Source organism: Mytilus trossulus, chromosome 6, assembly GCF_036588685.1.
Source record: "Mytilus trossulus isolate FHL-02 chromosome 6, PNRI_Mtr1.1.1.hap1, whole genome shotgun sequence".
Classification (NCBI taxonomy): Eukaryota; Metazoa; Mollusca; class Bivalvia; order Mytilida; family Mytilidae; genus Mytilus; species Mytilus trossulus.
Window position 1 is genome coordinate 31,257,769 of NC_086378.1, and position 23,041 is coordinate 31,280,809.

At 31.2% G+C, this 23,041-nt stretch overlaps 1 protein-coding gene across 4 annotated transcripts in view; it reads right to left on the bottom strand.

Moving 5' to 3' along the window:
• Positions 1–23,041, bottom strand: part of LOC134721111 (dihydroorotate dehydrogenase (quinone), mitochondrial-like) — a 56,214-nt gene that overhangs the window by 8,264 nt on the left and 24,909 nt on the right. For 3 of the 4 annotated variants that reach the window (XM_063583861.1, XM_063583860.1, XM_063583858.1), the window contains exons 5-8: positions 5,172–5,273; positions 4,167–4,354; positions 3,521–3,637; positions 233–386 (exon numbers count right to left, since the gene is read on the bottom strand). In XM_063583861.1, the coding sequence (XP_063439931.1) occupies positions 233–386; positions 3,521–3,637; positions 4,167–4,354; positions 5,172–5,273 (561 nt within the window). The remainder of the gene's footprint in view (positions 1–232; positions 387–3,520; positions 3,638–4,166; positions 4,355–5,171; positions 5,274–23,041) is intronic. The other variant, XM_063583862.1, reaches the window with a different exon arrangement.

The window sequence follows — 23,041 nt, forward strand, 5'->3', positions numbered from 1 at the left end:
AATTGTTCAAGCAATTAAAATGCCATCTCCTATTAAAGGCAGAGCTAATGTTATTTGGTTTTTATTATTTTGTTTAGGTCACTTTTGGTCTTGGTCATATAGTAACTTAAGTTTTTATATATACTTTTTTTTTAATTCTTGATATTTAGGGAAATGTATAAAAGAGATTCTCAAAGTGTTGTTTTGATTTTTAAACATGTTGTTTACTGTTAGGTATAGCTGATAAACTCACCTTCAGTTAACCTGTACATATCAGATATGGTCTTTGTAGAAAGATCTTTTAATGGTTCTCCACTTAAGCCTCCAACTTCATCTTTATGTGAACTTTTTAGTGAGTCTGGTCGACTCACTGTAGTATTACTAACAATTAACCCTCCAAGAGATTCCTGTAAATATACAAAGAGTGTATTACAATGGGATGTTCAAATTCACTGTGATATTACCAGGAACATATATACTGTTCCCAGGCAGTGACATAGTATGTATGCTCAGATTCATCCACATCATTTTGAAAAAACTAAATTAAGAACAAAAAATTATTGCATGTTTTATCTGTCAAGCGGAGCCATGGCGTATATATGATATATCAGCATCACACCAGTATTCATATCAACTTTGCCAAATCTAAACCACCATATCATGATATCTGGTCCTCTTACATGAATGACGATGCGATAAAAACTCAATTTGTCAGAGTGAATGACTGATCATTCCTGGGGTAATACTTCTCCAGTTTGTTTTACTTTGGTTAAACCTCAGAGTTTACATCATGTCCTTTTGTATTCTTTGCCAAATCTAATAACACTTATTAATTATTTATTTTTTCCATCTAGGTAAAAATACTTGTTTTATTTCCATGATTTCATTTCCAATAGTATTCATTTTGTAACATTGGATACGCATAAGGTCATTGCTTGAAGACATGCAATTTTAGGCCCTCACGGGGGTTTGGAATGGACCAAGCAATTTCATAATCACTGAAAAGGCCAAGCAACTAAAGACAAAAAAGACCACGGGGAGGCTCAAATTTCAGAAAAGGGAGTCAGTTTGTTCCCTTTAGTCGAAGTTCAATATGCCAAAGTGCCGCTGTAATGGGTCCTTTTTGCACTGTTGAATATAAACTTTTACATTTAATATTTATGAATTGAATGACTATAGTTTTGAGTATACAATACAATTCTGCATATAGAAAAATGTTTGAAAAAGTTATATTTTCTGTATAAAATGGTCCATTTTTTTTTTATAGCAGTTTGTATGTAGAACACTATTAAATTGAATAATATGCAACCAGGTTTGGAACTAGAATATTATTTAAATTCCATCATATTGTGAATTTTGAATAATTAAGAATGTCCATAGTACATGAATGCCCCACTTGCACTATCATTTTCTATGTTCAGTGGACAGTAAAATTGGGATCAAAACCTTAATTTGGCATTAAAATTACAAAGGTCATATCATAAGGAACATGTGTTCTAAGTTTCAAGTTGATTGGACAAAGTTCGAAAAACATGAAGCCATCTAGAAGGGTCATAATAATGCCCAAAAGTTTAAGAGATGGGGGCACAAATATCAAATTGGTCCCTGTATCAAAACAAAATTCTGAGCAGCATTGACAGCAAGATCCAGCTGGACCTATAATTGTTTACTTTTTACACATTGTTACTTGGCATTGGAATTCCTACCACATCTACTTTAATATTTTTATATATAAACACAGAAGCCAATTGTACAAAGAACAATAACTCAAACATTTATCTCCACTCATTCAAATGATTATGGTGACTTGAAAAACACCGGTATCACTCAGATTACATTTCTACCTTGACAGGTAAGTTTGTATTTAGCCTATGAAATACTTATTTAGCCTTGAGAATTGAAAGGTCAGTTTATCCCATTCATACAAAAGAAGTTTACCTATGAGGGTCAGAATGTGGTTTACAGAATAGAGAATACATGTAATAGCAACAAAAAAATAGAGAAAAGAGAAAATGATCAACAAAATAAAATATAGAGAATACTGTGGTGCAAAAGTATAAAGAATACTTGAAAAAGGTAACTTGAGTGACTGTAATGCAATACTGATAATATAATGATCAATGTACATAATTGATAAATAATCTTGTAACAGAAAGACTATATAGTAAAATCATTTTCATGAACATTTTACAGAATGAGAGTTACTTTCATGACTTTTAAGGCCAATAAACATGTTAAAAGGAAAATGCCATAAAAATTTAAAGAATACAGATATTAAAAAGACCCATGCAGGTCCTCATGTCATTTACATTATCAATATATAGGACACATCATTGTTATTCCAAGACTCATCTAGTCAAACTGGTTTTAAACTAAACATCTAGTCAAACTGGTTTGATATAACTGATAGTTTGTTGCCCTAGTTGTATATTTCACAGTGACCCTATGTGTTTGTGCTAAGAGTACATTGTAATGTCATATTTATTGATTTTCTGTTGGGACATGACCTACATTGTTAACATGAAAAACAGTGGCTTGAAATTTCAACTGATATAAGTATAATAAAAAATGATAAATTAATATTTGGAGTTTTATATCCTGGTTGATGATGTTTTTTTGGGATCAAGATGTTTTCTTCATTCTAGTTTATATTATGATTATTTTAACCTTCAACATTGTTCAATGCACATTTTGAGATTGAAAAAATTTCAGGTTTTATTTTGAATATTTTGCAACTAAATAATAATTTGTCAGAAAAACAAGACAGTGTAATAGATAACCTGCAAGCATAGGCTATTTCTATAAGTCAAGCAGATAGTTTTTTTTTTTAAATCTGAAAAAAAACTACCATGTAAAGAAATATGCAATTTAAAGGCCTTAAATAACACCTAAAATTCAACATTAACAGATTTTTAACAATTAAATCAAGATGCACAAAGTTTTAAGTAATGGTCAGAATACAGGGTTCTTTTGTACTTTAACAATATCACAATAACAATCAAGTGACCTTAATTTTGGACAAGGTAAATGGCATGAAGCCAAATTTATCAACTACTATTGTATGAATGGGATAAACTGACCTTTCAATTCTCAAGGCTAAATAAGTATTTTATAGGCTAAATACAAACTTACCTGTCAAGGTAGAATTGTAATCTGAGTGATACCGGAGTTATTCAAGTCACCATAAAAGATACACTGTCAATATGGATAGTAACACACTGACATGTCTTATGAAAAGTAAAAAAATTCCGTGGTGGAACCAGAACTTTTCATAAGGAGGGGCTCCCTGACTGATCTAAGAGGGCGGGGTGGGATAGGCTCCAATCATGCTTTAGTAATTCCCCATATAATCAACCAAATTTCTCCCACGACTGGGCCCCCCACCCCTGGGTCAGCCTATGCAATCACATAGTGATGTATAATGGTATACAAAGTCCAAATACATCTAAGTTAATCTATACCTGGGATAAGAAAGTCCTTAGTATTTTGAATAATGCATACTTTTGCAAACATTAAATTTATAAAATGACCTAAATTTTACCTTTCTATTTAAAACAACTTCAGCAATATCTTTTTTATCTTGATCTGTTAGATCTGGAGCTATTTTTACTAACAATGGTGGCTTTCTACCTCGTATATGATCTCTCTCTGATAATACCTGAAAATGAACATAACAAACAATGATTGCATATTATACACTTTAGATGTCTTACCATACTACAGCTGGGACTTAAACTTGGTAAACAGCATCTTTTTTAAGGTAAAATTTGGAATACCTGTAATCAAATACTGTCAACCAACTTATTTTTGCGGTTACTTTATTTCGCGTTTCATCCTTTCTTGTCTATTTCGCGGCTATTTAATTTCGCGATATTCTAATTTCTGGATATAGTTTAATAAGGAAAGATCTAAGATAAAGCATATTCGTGTTATTTTCCTACTCGCAAAAGTCAAGAAAATAAATCGCTAGCGAAATAAGTTGGTTTATAGTACAGTTGGGTATAATTTTAGAAATAGAGAAAACCAAGATTCCATTTTCAATTTTTCAAAATTATATTTAACCCCTATACATATAAAACATTGCATTTATCTTTTAAAAACACTGTATGGTTGGCAAAATCCCTTTTTTCTTCTTCATGGAAATGAATTGGTGGAAAGTTCTTTTTAACAAAGTTACCAATACTTACTTTTTCTAACAGTGTATCTAGCATATCTTTCCCTTGCATAGCTCGTAAGCCTGGAGTATTAGGACTAGATATGTTTATGACGAGGTAATCAGCCACTTTACCAAACTTTCTTACACCTTGTACATAGTCCTCCACGGGATAAGACGAGGTTTTGTTTTTACCCAGGTTTACACCCATGATGCCGGGAACTAAAATAAAAAAATAGTCATGGTGTCATTTTACAGAAACATGTGAGTATAGATAATAGAAATGTCATGGTTTTGTAATTTGATTCAGTGAAGTTCTTGGTTTTTTTTAAACATTAATTTATAGTGGATTGAGATTATTACAACTTATATCAATCCCTATCCACTTTGCAGGTGTGAGTGCTGCCTTGTGATGGCACTTAAGCCTGCTTTGTTTTCGAAATCTACAAGGGTGTTTTTACGTGCAAGAGATATTGCTCTCTGTTAAAATGGTTCAGTGATTTATCTTCCCCTTCCAATGGCTTATCATTGTTTGTTAAGACCATATTCGCATATGCTGTCATGGAAGAGCCTAAAATTCTGTCCCTACAATTTTCTCCCTGGATTGGGGATTGAAACCAGGAACCTTTGTGTTAATAGTATAATGCGCAAACTAAGTACACCACAGCTATCTGAATTCCAAACAAACTTTCCAAAATATATTTTTATTTTCTGGATTGAAATTGTTGCAATATAAACAAAAAAATCTTTGATAAAGTCCACTTTTATTATTTTTTTAATATTCATAGCTTCAAATTTACAGCATCATATACACAAAAAGTAAAAGCAATAAATCTTTCTTAGAAGCATTTTTTCTAAGTCCCAGTTTTTGAATATCACATAGTTCTTCATCTTTTTCCTGAAACTTTGAACAATGCATTATAAGTTAAATTTCAACACAGTGTGTCCTTCCAATCTGAAAATGAACATTTGTGTTTAAGAATTTGAACTAGAAATGAACTCAACAAAAATAAAAGTAAAATGATGCATATTGTGATACCTTTAAGGAGCCTTATATCATCTGGGACAGTGGTGTCTGTCCATAGATTTATATTTAACATGTTTCTCTCTTCACTCATTTGTGGAAAGTGGGGTAGTAACTCTGTAAAACAGAGTAAAGTTTTTATAATCTCACTACCAGTCAAATTGTAAAAAATGTTATTCATTGTAAAAAAAGAGAACAAATATCAATTTGTAACAAACATAGTGATAATTCTTTACTAAATATTCACCCAGTTAAACTTGTGTTTAATTTGTAGTAAAATTGTAAACTTATTTTTTTTTTACATATTATATTTTTGTTATTATATAAAAAATACATACAGCTGAGAGGAAACATTGTTAATTGAGGCGAAGCCAAGGTTAACAATGCTTTTTCCAGGGGTACCAATCTGCTCTATCACCCTCTAAGCTGTATGTTATTTAATTATTGTCTTTTACAGTTTAAATTCAAAATTCAAAGTATTTTACTTTGAAGTCATGTACATAGCAATGTTACAGTTATTCCAAATATCAACAGAAGTGAAACTATATTTATTTTATTTTGACAGTCGACTAAACTGTTCTGTGCCAAAAGGTAGAACTTAAGTATTGTCTTTAATTACCTAATGTAAATTCAATTCATTGTCAATTTTTGGATTGTTTTTTTCCCAGAGAGTGACATTCACAAAAAAATTGTCTCCTGCTCAACCATGGGAAAGAGTAAATTGTCTCCCTCGTATAAGCAATCAAAATCTTGCATTTTTACATAAAGTATAATAATTAAAATTGCCACCCTCCAAAAAAACCCAACCCAAAACAAGAATTGAAAACTGCTAAATACTAGTATTCAAAATCACCAGTTTTAACCAAATTTAGTGAAATAAGACCTGAATTCTCTGGAGGGCTGCTCTCTTTGAGTGAATGGTTCAGTTGATTTTTGTACGGTTACAATCATCTTGTGGATGGATTACATTATTGAGCATATCTTAAGAAAACTTTGCTGCTTTCATTTATTTCCATACATATCTTGATCATCCCATTATATTGTACTGATAAAGTTATTGACAAAATCTGAAGTTGTCCATTATTTCTATATGATCGAGGTATTCCTCTTGAGATGTTTTGATTTTTAACAAATACAGATTTTTTAGGCTCAGCTTATCATTCATTAAAGAAAGACGATTTAGTATTTTATTTTGTGTTGTTTAATTTTCTGTGTAGTTCTTGACATTCTATTAATTCTAAGTTATCATACTAACAAAGACTATTGTGATTTCTAAAAGTGTGGTTTTGAAGGCAGTGGTTTACAGAATGTACTGAACTATGTCGTCTTTTTAACCCTTTTTAACCCGTTGTCCTGAAAACCACACTTTTAAAATCAATTAATTAGTTATCATAATAGAGCATATTATTTTATTTGATGTATATTGATCAATGATGGTTATATGCTGAATTACTTAATTAGTCCAACCAACAGGTAAAATTTAAATCTCAATATTTTCTGGTTAACACAAAATTCAGGTAAACAAATATTATGACTATGGGTTTTTCTAGATCTATTTATAGACCTGGTTAACACAACTATGAGGCCATTGAGGGATAATATTTACAACTTGTATTTTCAATTATTTATCAGTATTATTATTGGTCCATATGCACAGTGGCATGTTTATAATGACCTTAATTAACTCAACATGGACAAGTTATTGTTTAACTAATAAATCTTTTGTAAAGCTTATATTTGAATTTTACAACTCCTCACTGTACATAGCATAGTGACTGTTAAAAATAGGCAATATACCTGTCACAATATCATTACACCAGAAACCTTGAGAGGAGAAAGACTGATTTAAAAGTAAGTCTATTTAAAGGAATAATCTTATATATGCAATTATAATACACATACAATTTTTTGTTTATATTTCTAAAATATTGGACTCTTAAATTGGTGGTGTATTAAAAACAAGGATAAATGCAAGAAAACAAAATTGTATGAAAATAACTTTAAATAATCCCCCATCTCAAAGCTCTTTTCAAATAACAAATTGAAACTTATCTATATGTGCTGAATAATGTAAAGCAAAAGGAGCAAGACCATTAAAATAAATTTTTCATGTAGGTAAGGTGCAAATGTAAATAACTTATAATTTTAACAGTACAGCATTTAATCAAGTTTATGTAAATTCAATATCTCTAATGAAATGTATAATGAACTGCTCCAATAATATACATATTTTTTCAGTTTATATGTGTATTAAGTGCACATGCATGAGAACAATAGGGATCTATATTTCAGTGTGAACACATTTAGTAACAGTAGCTAACCTGTTGTGTTGTTAGAGAGACCAGACGTGCCTAAGTAAAAATTTAGAACAAGTTCTAATCTTTTCAAAAACTGTATCAATTTTACCATTTGTTACCCAATGCCAGTTCGTTACATTAAAGCAAGGAAAATTATCTTCATTTAGCAAAAGTCTGGAAAATAATGATAGACTTTTGTTGATTGATTGGTGATATGCACCACTTTCAGATCAAAATAAACCATTAATTTCCCCATAGGCAACAATGGTAGCCTTTTCCAAGATACAGACTTAAGAAAGTTGATCTGTTTAACGAAAACTTGCTAGAATCAAAGAAAAGTTATTAAGACAGTATTTTTTGGTCCAAAACACATAGGTTCGTGTTGCTTTTCTTAGCATATTTTGTACTTATCTCCCATGCCTATCAATTTTGCTGTTACAGTGCTTATCCAGTGACCTTTGGGGTATCACATTTGCAAAGACCAAAACAGTTTACCAAATTGCAGTCAGATTTCTACTCCAACTAACTGATCAACTGGTAAAATATTTTAGCAGAATACTCAAGTAGTATGTTGTTAGTATGAAGTGAGTGCTGTAAAATAAAAAGTTATACTTACCATCCAGATCCAGTCAGTTGATACCTTTGTCAATCATTTCTAACACAAATAATATCCTAGTATAGTATGAGTCACTGAATAAAATGGTATAATTTTGACATGGAAACTTCTATCATAAATAAGTATTATAAATGAATAGTTTTTTGTAGGTGTATATTTAATAGCTTTGTCTTCTAAAATGAAGTTATTGTGCAATTGTGATTCGAATAACATTTTCTATACAAATTACTGATCTGCTGTCATTAAAGGGAAATAATTCATATTGAGTTTAAATGTACACATAAAATTTAATCAATGATACGAGGCTTATGATTTTGCCTACAAAAGATTCATAAAAAAAAATGAAATGCAAAATTAGTATGAAGTTGAAGGGCATGTAGAACACAAATTAGAAAGGTTTTGCAAAATACTGCTTATAAGTTATCTTGTGCTCCTTGGTAGACAATCCCTTATACTTTGAACAATTCAACATTTTGCAAAACAGCTGTTAATCGTCTTTCATCATTAAATAAGTTTCATCTTTCGTTTTAGAACAGAGGATAAAAGTTAAATAATAACAGAAATAATGTTACAAACAAATTAAATGGGGAAATTTGATATTTGTCAGACAGAACAAAATTTTGCTGATTATTTGTAATGTAAATTATTTCCCTTTAATGCCAGCAGATCAGTAATTTGTATACAAAATGTTATTCGAATCACAATTGCACAATAACTTCATCTTAGAAGACAAAGCTATAAAATATACACCTACAAAACAATGTTTTGAACTATTCATTTATAATATTTATTTATGATAGAAGTTTCCATGTTAAAATTATACCATTTTATTTAGTGACTCATACTATGGTATGATATTATTTGTGTTAGAAATGATTGACAAAGGTATCAACTGACTGGATCTGGATGGTAAGTTTAACTTTTTATTTTACAGCACTCACTTCATACTAACAACATTTCACTTGAGTAATCTGCTAAAATATTTTACCAGTTGATCAGTTAGTTGGAGTAGAAATCTGACTGCAATTTGGTAAACTGTTTTGGTCTTTGCTAATGTGATACCCAAAAGGTTACTGGATAAGCACAGTAAAAATATGTGTCTTGTTCCAGCGTTGAAAAGTCTTCTCAGTGCCTTTAGGGCTACAGAACAAATTTTATTTTGCCTTTTGTATAAAGCAGAGTGCACGAAGTCTCTAATAATAAACTAGAGGCTCTAAAGAGCCTGTGTCGCTCACCTTGGTCTATGTGCATATTAAACAAAGGACACAAATGGATTCATGACAAAATTGTATTTTGGTGATGGTGATGTGTTTGAAGTTCTTACTTTACTGAACGATTTTGCTTCTTACAATTATATCTATCATGAACTTTGCCCATTAGTAACAGAGAACTATATTTGGTAAAAATTTACATAAATTTACCAAATTAATGAAAATTGTTAAAAATTGACTATAAAGGGCAATAACTCCTTAAGGGGTCAATTGACCATTTAGGTCATGTTGACTTATTTGTAGATCTTACTTTGCTGAACATTATTGCTGTTTACAGTTTATCTCTATCTATAATAGTATTCAAGATAACCAAAAACGGCAAAATTTCTTTAAAAATTACCAATTGGAGGGCAGCAACCCAACAACCAGTTGTCCAATTCATCTGAAAAATTCAGGGCAGATAGATATTGACTTGATTAACAATTTAGCTTCTTGTCAGATTTGCTCTAGATGCTTTGGTTTCATAGTTATAAGCAAAAAACTGCATTTTACCCCTATGTTCTATTTTTAGCCGTGGCGGCCATCTTGGTTGAATGGCCAGGTCATCGGACACATTTTTCAAACTAGATACCCCAAAGATGATTGTGGCCTAGTAGTTTCAGTGGAGATTTTGTAAAAGATTACTTAGATTTATGAAAAATGGTTAAAGATTGACTATAAAGGGCAATAACTCCTAAAGGGGTCAACTGAACATTTTGGTCATGTTGACTTATTTGTAGATCTTACTTTGCTGAACATTATTGCTGTTTACAATTTATCTCTATCTATAATAATATTCAAGATAATAACCAAAAACAGCAAAATTTCCTCAAAATTACCAATTCAGGGGCAGCAACCCAACAACCGATTGACCGATTCATCTGAAAATTTCAGGGCAGATAGTTCTTGACCTGATAAACATTTTTATCCCATATCAGATTTCCTCAAAATGCTTTGGTTTTTGAGTTATAAGCCAAAAACTGCATTTTACCCCTATGTTCTATTTTTAGCGGTGTCGGCCATCTTGGTTGGTTGACCAGGTCACGCCACACATTTTTTAAACTAGATACCCCAAAGATGATTGTGGCCAAGTTTGGATTAATTTGGCCATGTAGTTACAGAGGAGAAGATTTTTGTAAAAGATTACTTTAATTTACGAAAAATGGTTAAAAATTGACTATAAAGGGCAATAACTCCTAAACGGGTCAACTGACCATTTTGGTCATGTTGACTTATTTGTAGATCTTACTTTGCTGAACATTATTGCTGTTTACAGTTTATCTCTAACTATAATAATATTCAAGATAACAACCAAAAACAGCAAAATTTCTTCAAAATTACCAATTCAGGGGCAGCAACCCAACAACCGATTGACCGATTCATCTGAAAATTTCAGGGCAGATAGATCTTGACCTGATAAACATTTTTACCCCATGTCAGATTTGCTCTAAATGCTTTGGTTTTTGAGTTATAAGCCAAAAACTGCATTTTACCCCTATGTTCTATTTTTAGCCGTGGCGGCCATCTTGGTTGGTTGACCGGGTCACGCCACACATTTTTTAAACTAGATACCCCAATGATGATTGTGGCCAAGTTTGGTTTGATTTGGCCCAGTAGTTTCAGAGGAGAAGATTTTTGTAAAAGTTAACGACGACGGACGCCGGACGCCAAGTGATGAGAAAAGCTCACTTGGCCCTTCGGGCCAGGTGAGCTAAAAATAAAGGGCGCACATATCAACCAATCAGGATTAGCCATACTCTTAATTATGAATACCATGTTATGCTCATAATATGGCTGCGCCCATAAAATCTAATGGTGTATTATAACCTTCAGCACTATTGTGCTATTTGGCGGTGGAAATTTATAATTGGAGGAGGACTGTGGGGAACACAGATCAAGTTTGAATTTTGAAGGGGTCACTTTACTGTTCGAGAGTTATGTCCCTTTACAGATGGAAACAAATACTGGATTTTTCATTTCTGTTACCTTACTAAGTTGCCTAAACCGAATGCAATGAAACTTGTATACAATGGTTATTTCCACAAAACTCAGATTAAGTTCAAATTTAGGTAGTTTCACTTTAACTTTTCATCAGTTATGTCCCTTTATAACTTTATATAAGATATGGAAGTTAGGGATTCATCTGTGTCCCATGGACAAATTTTCCATTTATTTGATAGTATTTAGTTTCAAAAATTGTCAAAATTGGAGTTTAAAAGGGTTAGATCAACACCTTTTATAGGGAATATTCCACATAAAGTAAGAAAGTAGACATGTACTATTCAGGTACATTCCAAATTTAGCATTTCTGGTTAACACAAAATCAAGGTAAAAAATAAAAATATTAAATTGCTGTTTTTTTAAATCTAATTATAGACCTGGTTAACCCGTGACAACCATTTGTCTTTTAAGGTATAGTGATAACAAATTGTCATTTTAATTGGTTAAACAAATAGAGGAGAAAGACTGATTTTAAAGTAAGTCCATTAAAAGGAATTATGCTATATACACAATTATAATACACATACAAATTTTGTTCGTTAACATATTTGACTATTAAGAAGGTGTTACTATGAAACAAAAATAAATACCAGAAACCAATATTGTATAAAATGCTGTAAAATCATCCCCTTTTTCAAAACTGTTAACAGTTTACTATAAATATATATGAAACTGTTCTTATAATATAAATATGTGCTGAATAATGTTAAGCAAAAGGGAAAAACAAATATCAAAATAATTTTTTGCATATATTACCATGTATACTGTGAATTCATTTATCATTGTCAATATCAGTTTTCGTAAATAAAAAAATAAAATAAACAATGATTTTTCATGATCATAGAAAAAATGTAATTATAAGTATTACGGTCAAGTTACAGTAAATATTCAAGTAACAGTAATGGGCCATGTCACAGATTTCAGTAAAATTTTGCACACAACTCGGGAAGGATATCAATGAACTTCAACTAAAAATTAAACCAGGTGCTCTGCAGGGCAAAACTTTATACAACCCCAGTGGTTGAACCCTGTACAGTTTGTGGCAAATTTGGTCACAACATTCAAGCTTGATTCTGTCTGAATTTGGATTGTGATCAAATTTTTTATATAATATAGGTTTTTGTCACAAAATTAATGTGGTCAAAGATCTAACAAATCTATTGCACAATACTGTTAAATTGAAGATTTCTTCTTAAAAATTTTCAAAATTTTGAAAAAAAGAAGCCCTTCAAAAAATGGTAAACAAAAAATCCCCCTCCCTTTTGAAACCCCTTGAAGCAATAACCCTTAAACTCAATCCCATGCTTTCCTTTGTAGTATTGAACCTTGTAGTGTAATTTCAGAGACATCCATACAAGATATTATCATGATTGTTTGGAAACTAGAAACATGCTTCTTTTTGGCCCTTTTTTGGCCCATAATTCCTACATATTTTGGGCAATTAACCCAATACTTAATCCCAGCCTCCCCTTCATTATATGGTACATAGTGGTACAATTTTAGAGAGATCCATACAATTACACACAAGTTAATGTCTTGAAACTAAAAATGCTTGTTTTGACCCCTTTTTGGCCCTTAATTCCTAAACTTTGGCCCCATAACCCCTAAAAATGAATCACAACCTTCTACTTGTGGTAATAAACATTGCGGTATAATTACAGAGGATTGAAATGCCTCTACACAAGTTATATCATCCTCAAAATAGAAAAATGCTTGTTTTCTGCCCTTTTTGGGCCCCTTATTCCTAATCAGTTGGGATCACCATCCCCAAAATCAATCCCAACCCTCTTTTTGTGGTATTGAACCTTCTGAAAAAATTTCATGAAGATCTATTCACTTAAACTAAATTCATTATCCTGAAACCAATGTGTCTTCGGACAACGACGCAGATGACAACATCATACCATTATACGATCCCAAAAATATTTTGGGGTCGTATAAACTGGAGGCTCTAAAGAGCCTGCAGTGTCGCTCACCTTGGTATATGTAAATTAAACAACTTTACTGAAAATTCTTGCTGCTTACAATTATCTCTTTCTATAATGAACTTGTCCGTGTAGTTTCAGTGGAAAATGTTCGTAAAAATTTACAAATTTTATGAAAATTGTTAAAAATTGATTATATATGTCAATAACTTCTCAGGGGGTCAATTGACCATTTTGGTCATTTTGACTTATTTTTATACGACCGCAAATTTTGAAAAAATTTTCGTCGTATATTGCTATCACGTTGGCGTCGTCGTTGGCGTCGTCGTCTGCGTCGTCGTCGTTGTCGTCGTCATCGTCGTCGTCCGAATACTTTTAGTTTTCGCACTCTAACTTTAGTAAAAGTGAATAGAAATCTATGAAATTTTAACACAAGGTTTATGACTATAAAAGGAAGGCTGGTATTGATTTTGGGAGTTTTGGTCCCAACATTTTAGGAATTAGGGACCAAAAAGGGCCCAAATAAGCAGTTTCTTGGTTTTCGCACTATAACTTAATTTTGGGAGTTTTGGTTTCAACAGTTTAGGAATTAGGGGCCAAAAAAGGGCCCAAATAAGCATTATTCATGGTTTTTATACGACCGCAAATTTTGAAAAAAATTTCGTCGTATATTGCTATCACGTTGTCGTCGTCACGTCCGAATACTTTTAGTTTTCGCACTCTAACTTAAGTAAAAGTGAATATAAATCTATAAAATTTTATCACAAGGTTTATGACCACAAAAGGAAGGTTGGTATTGATTTTGGGAGTTTTGGTCCCAACATTTTAGGAATTAGGGGCCAAAAAGGGCCCAAATAAGCATTTTCTTGGTTTTCGCACTATAACTTTAGTTTAAGTTAATAGAAATCTATGAAATTTTGACACAAGGTTAATGACCACAAAATAAGGTTGGGATTGATTTTGGGAGTTTTGGTTTCAACAGTGTAGGAATTAGGGGCCAAAAAAGGGCCCAAATAAGCATTATTCTTGGTTTTCGCACAATAACTTTAGTTTAAGTAAATAGAAAATAATGAAATTTAAACACAATGTTTATGACCACAAAAGGAAGGTTGGTATTGATTTTGGGAGTTTCGGTCCCAACAGTTTAGGAATTAGGGGCCAAAAAGGGACCCAAATAAACATTTTCTTGGTTTTCGCACCATAACTTTAGTATAAGTAAATAGAAATCTATGAAATTTAAACACAAGGTTTATGACCATAAAAGGAAGGTTGGTAATGATTTTGGGAGTTTTGGTCCCAACAGTTTAGGAAAAAGGGGGCCCAAAGGGTCCAAAATTAAACTTTGTTTGATTTCATCAAAATTGAATAATTGGGGTTCTTTGAAATGCTGAATCTAACTGTGTATGTAGATTTTTAACTTTTGGTCCCGTTTTCAAATTGGTCTACATTAAGGTCCAAAGGGTCCAAAATTAAACTTCGTTTGATTTTGACAAAAAATTAATCGGTTGGGTTCTTTGATATGCTGAATCTAAAAATGTACTTAGATTCTTGATTATCGGCCCAGTTTTCAAGTTGGTCCAAATCGGGGTCCAAAATTAAACTTTGTATGATTTCATCAAAAATTGAATAAATGGGGTTCTTTGATATGCCAAATCTAACTGTGTATGTAGATTCCTCATTTTTGGTCTTGTTTTCAAATTGGTCTACCTTAAAGTCCAAAGGGTCCAAAATTAAACTTATTTTGATTTTAACAAAAATTGAAATCTTGGGGTTCTTTGATATGCTGAATCCAAACATGTACTTAGATTTTTGATTATGGGTCCAGTTTTCAAGTTGGTCCAAATCAGGATCTTAAATTATTATATTAAGTTTTGTGCAATAGCAAGTCTTTTCAATTGCACAGTATTGCGCAATGGCAAGAAATATCTTATTGCAAAATATTGTGAAATAGCAATTTTTTGTTCTGATTAGAGTTATCTTTCTTTGTCCAGAATAGTAAGCAAGAAATATCTAATTGTAAGAATTTTTTTTATTTGGAGTTATCTTTCTTTGTCCAGAATCAACTTAAATCTTTGTTATATATACAATATACAATGTATATTCACTTTTTACTACCAACTGATAAATTAAAATAATCTTTACCATTCAGTGATAACAAGCAGTTTTTTTTACATCTTAATATTTTATGATGTATTTAAATGAGTAGTAATTGTTGCAAACTCCATTAGAAATTTTAATTGAGATTAGTTTTGGAATAAGGGAAAGGGGGATGTGATTAAAAAAAATGGGTTCAATTTTCTCATTTGAAATTTCATAAATAAAAAGAAAATTTCTTCAAACATTTTTTTGAGAGGAATAATATTCAACAGCATAGTGAATTGCTCTAAGAGAAAACAAAAATTTTAATTTCATTAGAACACATTCATTCTGTGTCAGAAACCTATGCTGTGTCAACTATTTAATCACAATCCAAATTTAGAGCTGAATCCAGCTTGAATGTTATGTCCATACTTGCCCCAACCGTTCAGGGTTCAACCTCTGCGGTCGTATAAAGCTACGCCCTGCGGAGCATCTGGTTGTACAATAACTTTAGGTTAAGTAAATAGAAATCAATGAAATTTAAACACATTTGTTTATGACCACAAAAGGAAGATTGGTATTGATTTTGGGAGTTTAGGTCCCAACAGTTTAGGAATTAGGGGCCAAAAAGGGACCCAAATAAGCATTTTTCTTGGTTTTCGCACCATAACGTTAGTATAAGTAAATAGAAATCTATGAAATTTAAACACAAGGTTTATGACCATTAAAGGAAGGTTGGTATTGATTTTGGGAGTTTTGGTCCCAACAGTTTAGGAAAAAGGGGGCCCAAAGGGTCCAAAATTAAACTTTGTTTGATTTCATCAAAATTGAATAATTGGGGTTCTTTGATATGCCGAATCTAACTGTGTATGTAGATTCCTAACTTTTGGTCATGTTTTCAAATTGGTCTACATTAAGGTCCAAAGGGTCCAAAATTAAACTTAGTTTCTTGATTATTGGCCCAGTTTTCAAGTTGGTCCAAATCTGGGTCCAAAATTAAACTTTATTTGATTTCATCAAAAATTGAATAAATGGGGTTCTTTGAAATGCCAAATCTAACTGTGTATGTAGATTCTTCATTTTTGGTCCCGTTTTCAAATTGGCCTACATTAAGGTCCAAAGGGTCCAAAATTAAACTAAGTTTGATTTTAACAAAAATTAAATTCTTGGGCCTCTTTGATATGCTGAATCTAAACATGTACTTAGATTCTTGATTATGGGCCCAGTTTTCAAGTTGGTCCAAATCAGGATCTTAAATTATCATATTAAGTATTGTGCAATAGCAAGTCTTTTCAATTGCACAATATTGTGCAATGGCAAGAAATATTTAATTTCACAATATTGTGAAATAGCAAATTTTTTTTTAATTAGAGTTATCTTTCTTTGTCCAGAATAGGAAGCAAGAAATATCTTTTTGCAAGATTTTTTTTTAATTAGAGTTATCTTTCTTTGTCCAGCATCAACTTAAATCTTTGTTATATACAATATACAATGTATATTCATTTTTTACTACCAACTGATAAATTTAAATAATCTTTACCATTCAGTGATAACAAGCAGTTTTTTTAACATCTTAATATTTTATGATGTATTTAAATGAGTAGTTATTGTTGCAAACTCCATTAGAATATTTTAATTGAGATTAGTTTTGGAATAAGGGAAAGGGGGATGTGATTAAAAATTGGGTTCAATTTGTATACGACCGCAAATTTTGAAAAAAATTTCGTCATATATTGCTATCACGTTGGCATCGTCGTCGTCGTTGTTGTCGTCCGAATACTTTTAGTTTTCGCACTCTAACTTTAGTAAAAGTGAATAGAAATCTATGAAATTTTAACACAAGGTTTATGACCACAAAAGAAAGGTTGGGATTGATTTTGGGAGTTTTTGTCCCAACATTTTAGGAATTAAGGGCCAAAAAGGGCCCAAATAAGCATTTTCTTGATTTTCGCACTATAACTTTAGTTTAAGTTAATAGAAATCTATGAAATTTTGACACAAGGTTTATGACCACAAAATAAAGGTTGGTATTGATTTTGGGAGTTTTGATTCCAACAGTTTAGGAATTAGGGGCCAAAAAAGGGCCCAAAAAAGCATTATTCTTGGTTTTCGCACAATTTCTGTAGAATAAGTGAATAGAAATGAATGAAATTTGAACACAATGTTTATGACCACAAAAGGAAGGTTGGTTTTGATTTTGAGTGTTTTGGTCCCAATAGTTTAGGAATTAGGGGCCAAAAAGGGACCCAAATAAGCATTTTTCTTGGTTTTCGCACCATAACTTTAGTATAAGTAAATAGAAATCTATGAAATTTAAACACAAGGTTTATGACCATAAAAGGAAGGTTGTTATTGATTTTGGGAGTTTTGGTCCCAACAGTTTAGGAAAAAGGGGCCCAAAGGGTCCAAAATTAAACTTTGTTTGATTGCATTAAAAATTGAATTATTGAAATTCTTTGTTATGCCGAATTCAACTGTGTATATAGATTCTTAAGTTTTGGTCTGTTTTCAAATTGGTCTACATTAAGGTCCAAAGGGTCCAAAATTAAACTTAGTTTGATTTTGACAAAAATTGAATCGGTTGGGTTCTTCGATATGCTTAATTAAAAATGTACTTAGATTTTTGAATGTTGGCCCAGTTTTCAAGTTGGCCCAAATCGGGGTCCAAAATTAAACTTTGTTTGTCATTTCATCAAAAATTGAATAAATGGGGTTCTTTGATATACCAAATCTAACTGTGTATGTAGATTCTTCATTTTCGGTCCTGTTTTCAAATTGGTCTACATTAAAGTCCAAAGGGTCCAAAATTAAACTTAGTTTGATTTTAACAAAAATTAAATTCTTGGGCTTCTTTGATATGCTTTATCTAAACATGTACTTTGATTTTTGATAATGGGCCCAGTTTTCAAGTTGGTCCAAATCAGGATTCAAAATTATCACATTAAATATTGTGGAATAGCAAGAAATTTTCAATTGCACAGTATTGCACAACAGCAAGAAATATCTAATTGCCCAATATTGTGCAATAGCAATTTTTTTTTTCAATTGGAGTTATCTTTCTTTGTATGGAATAGTAGTTGAATCAACTTTAATCATTGTTTTATACAATATACAATGTATTTTCATTTTTACTACCAACGGATAAATTAAAACAATCTTTACCATTCAGTGATAACAACCACTTTTTATAACATTTTAATATTGTATGATGTATTTAAATGAGCAGTTATTGTTGCAAAGTTCATTAGAAATTTGAATTGAAATCAGTACATTATAACTTTAGTATAAGTGAATAGAAATCTATGAAATTTAAACACAAGGTTTATGACCATAAAAGGAAGGTTGGTATTGATTTCTGGAGTTTTGGTCCCAACAGTTTAGGAATTTGGGGCCCAAAGGGTCCAAAATTAAACTTTGTTTGATTTTGACAAAAATTGAATTCTTGGGGTTCTTTGATATGCTGAATCTAAATATGTACTTAGATTTTTAATTATTGGCCCAGTTTTCAAGTTGGTCCAAATCGGGGTCGAAAATTAAACTTTGTTTGATTTCATCAAAAATTGAATAAATGGGGTTCTTTGATATTCCAAATCTAACTGTGTATGTAGATTTTTATATTTTGGTCCAGTTTTCAAATTGGTCTACATTTAGGTCCAAAGGGTCCAAAATCATAATGTGACATAAACCTATGTTGTGTCAACTTTTTAATCACAATCCACATTTAAAGCTGTATCAAACTTAAAAGTTGTGTCCATACTTGTCCCATCTGTTCAGGGTTCTACATCTGCGGTCGTATAATGCTGCGCCCTGCGAAGCAACTGGTTTAGTCTTAAATTGCTGTACATTATTGCTGTTTACAGTTTATCTCTATCTATAATTATATTCAAGATAATAACCCAAAAACAGCAAAATTTCCTTAAAATTACCAATTTAGGGGCAGCAACCTAACAAAAAGTTGTCCGATTCATCTAAAAATTTCAGGGCAGATAGATCTTGACCAGATGAAAAATTTTACCCCCTTGTCAGATTTGCTCTAAATGCTTTGATTTTTGAGTTATAAGCCAAAAACTGCATTTTACCCCTATGTTCTATTTTTAGCCGTAGCGGCCATCTTGGATGGTTTGCCAGGTCACAAAACACAATTTTTAAACTAGATAGCCTAATAATGATTCTGGCTATATTTGGTGATATTTGGCCAAGAAGTTTCAGAGGAGAAGATTTTTGTAAAAGTTAACTAAGATTTACAAAAAATGGTTAAAAATTGACTATAAAGGGCAATAACTCGTAAAGGGGTCAACTGACCATTTTGGTCATGTTGACTTTAAATATTTGTAAATCTTACTTTGCTGAACATTATTGCTGTTTACAGTTTATCTCCATCTATAATAATATTCAAGATAATAACCAAAAACAGAAAAATTTCCTAAAAATTACCAATTTAGGGGCAGCAACCCAACAATGGGTTGTCTGAATCATCTGAAAATTTCAGGGCAGATAGATCTTGACCTGATAAACAATTTTATCCCATGTCAGATTTCTCTAAATGCTTTAGTTTTTGAGTTATAAGCGAAAAACTGCATTCTACCCCTATGTTCTATTTTTAGCCATAGCGGCCATCTTGGTTGGTTTGCCAGGTCACAAAACACAATTTTAAACTAGATAGCCTAATAATGATTCTGGCTATGTTTGGTAAAAGTTTGTAAAAGTTAACGCCGGACGCCAAGTGATGAGAAAAGCTCACTTGGCCCTTCGGGCCCGGTGAGCTAAAAAAATGCATGACATGGGTTATGATCTTCTCATTTATATATGTTATGATGGTATGATACTTAACCCCTAACGGGAAGGTTTGTGCCCGATATTCTTATGATAAAATATCAGTTTAAGTCTGAAGCTGGCATATGTCAGTTAACTGCTAGTACAAAAAATGTAGTCTGTTGTTATTTATGTATTATTGTCATTCTGTTTATTTTCTTTGGCTACATCTTCTGACATCAGACTCTGACTTCTCATTAACATGTTTAACCCCGTTGTATTTTTGCGCCTGTCCCAAGTCAGGAGCCCCTGGCCTTTGTTTATAGTCTTGCACTATTTTAATTTTAGTTTCTTGTGTACAATTTGGAGTTTAGTATGGCGTTCATTATCACTGAACTAGTATATATTTGTTTAGGGGCCAGCCCGGTGCAGGAATTTCTCACTACATTGAAGACCAGTTGGTGACCTTCTGCTATTGTTTTTTCTGTGGTCGGAATGTTGTCTCTTTGACACATTCCTCATTTAAATTCTCAATTTCATTTATCTCTTTTATTATCTGAAGTATTACAGATTGAATTCTTACCAAATGGGTGAACATTTGTATAGAAAGCAAATACAAATTGGTGCAAAAAAAATAATCTAAAATCGGTCTTAAAATCATCAAATATCTTATTCTACTCCATAGATTTTTCTGACACAAAATAAAGATAGGGTCACCGACTCTGGTTAACATAAAATCAAAGATAAGAAGTAAATATAATTATCGATTCTTTAAATCTATTTATAGACCTGGTTAACACAACCATGAGGCTATTATGGGATGATATTGTCATTTAATTATAAATCAAGATCAGGGATGGGGTAATCGTAATCTGTAATCGTAATCAATTGTAATTGATTACATTTTTTCAAGTATTCAACTTTCGATTACATGTAATCGTAATTTAATCCATTACACTGAAAATTTGGATGTTATCATCGATTACTTTTCGATTACATTTCGATTACTTTAGTAAAATAGTTTGATGAAAAATAACCTATTTCAGAGGAAAATATGCATGTTATCACTTTGTAATTCAGATAAAAAATTATGCATCAACAATACTTGAGAGTTAAGCAACTGCCTTATTTCTATCTATTGTCTCAAGCTGCATTATGAGTACCCAGATCACCTACCTAAATTTACTTTATATCTAGCTTTTGAAACAAATGGATGTATGTGCTTGTCAATACTTCAAGAGCTTTTAGTATTTAAATAAATAGATTTGAAATAAAAAAATAGATCTTAAATATGAAATGTGTCTGTCTTTTGTTAATTTCTTTACTACATTTTTTAAAAGTAGTAAGCTTATTTGTATGAACTTTCCTGAAAACATAATTTTCAATCAGCGTTGAAATTAAGTTTAGAATAGATAAACAGTTGATTTCTTAAATGTTATGATATACATGTATATAAATTAGATAAAAAAGAATGCAAAATCCTTTTAACAATGAACTAATGGCAATGCATATCATTTCTTTTTAGAAATAGATACATGTATCCCTTTGACACTATAAATACATTTTGTATATAATTTGTTTGAAGAAGTTACAAATCTTAAAAAAATTTTTGCCTTTACTAATGAGATGATCAAAGTCTTCTAATCAATAACAAACATACTTTGTTTTTATTTCAATTATCTTTTTGTCTAATTAAGAAGGAAATTTACAATATGTAGCCCCAGGTTCAAATTGTACTCCAGTGGCAGTTGTAATTGTAATAAGTTTATTGCAAATCAGCATATAATATAATGCTATAGCATCAACAACATATGTAATATAGTAAGCGACATAATATAAATGAAAACAGAAAGCAAAATAATAACACAAAAAAAAAAACCAAAAAAACAACACCACATATTAAACAGATAGTACCATATATAATCTACTTTATCAGTTGTGACCGTAGTTTCCAGTTTTCATTTAACAAACAACAAAGTTTTAATACCAAAGTCCTTGAACTTGTTTGAATAAGTAATAAACATTTTGACATATTAGGCCAAGAACAATAATATTTAGGCAAAAATCTTAAACGCAGATGTCTATAGGCTGGACAAATCATTACAAAATGATATTCATTTTCAATAGCTTTCTTATTGCAACATTGACAAAGTCTTTCATTACGAGGCACATTATTATATCGTCCAGTTTCAATGTTGAGTTTAAGTGAACCACATCTAAGTTGTGCTAAGAGTTTAACATTGACATCAAGAAGTAAATATTTTTCTAAACAAAAGTCAATTTTGAACATTTTAAAAATATCCAATTTTTCACAATCGAACATACTAGAACGCCAGTTTTGTATAAACTGATCATAGAGGCGTAGTTTCAAAACATCATATGAAAAAAATACATTTTCTTGGTTATACCATAAAAAATTATAACCAAGATCATTTAACAAGGTACGAACATTTGACACCCAGTTTGTTTTACCATTCTCAGCATCATTAACTAACATTTTATATACATCAAATACAATAGGAGGTTTCTTGGTAACAATTTTCAACCAATATTTAAGTATTCTTTGTTTTCTAATAATATACATTGGGAAATGTCCAAGTTCACCGATAACAGCACAAATAGGTGAATTTTTACCAACTTTAAGTACAAATAAAAAGTTAAATAATCTGTAATTAGGGTGGTTATCCAAACAAAAGGTTTAAATCATGCATGTCATTATAAAAATAAATTTTGATCTTAAAAATTATCTAAACTAATTAATTATTCTACTTTTTTTTATATTTCCTTAAACATTTTAATTAACTATGCTAATATATTTTTTTTTATAAAGAGTAAAAACTAAATAGCTAACGTTAGTCAGTAAGAAAGCTAATTTTTTTTAAAAACAATTGCTTATGAATAAGTGATTATTGCAATGTGATGACATCTTACATTTATGTTGAAAGTCAAAATTTCAAAACACAAC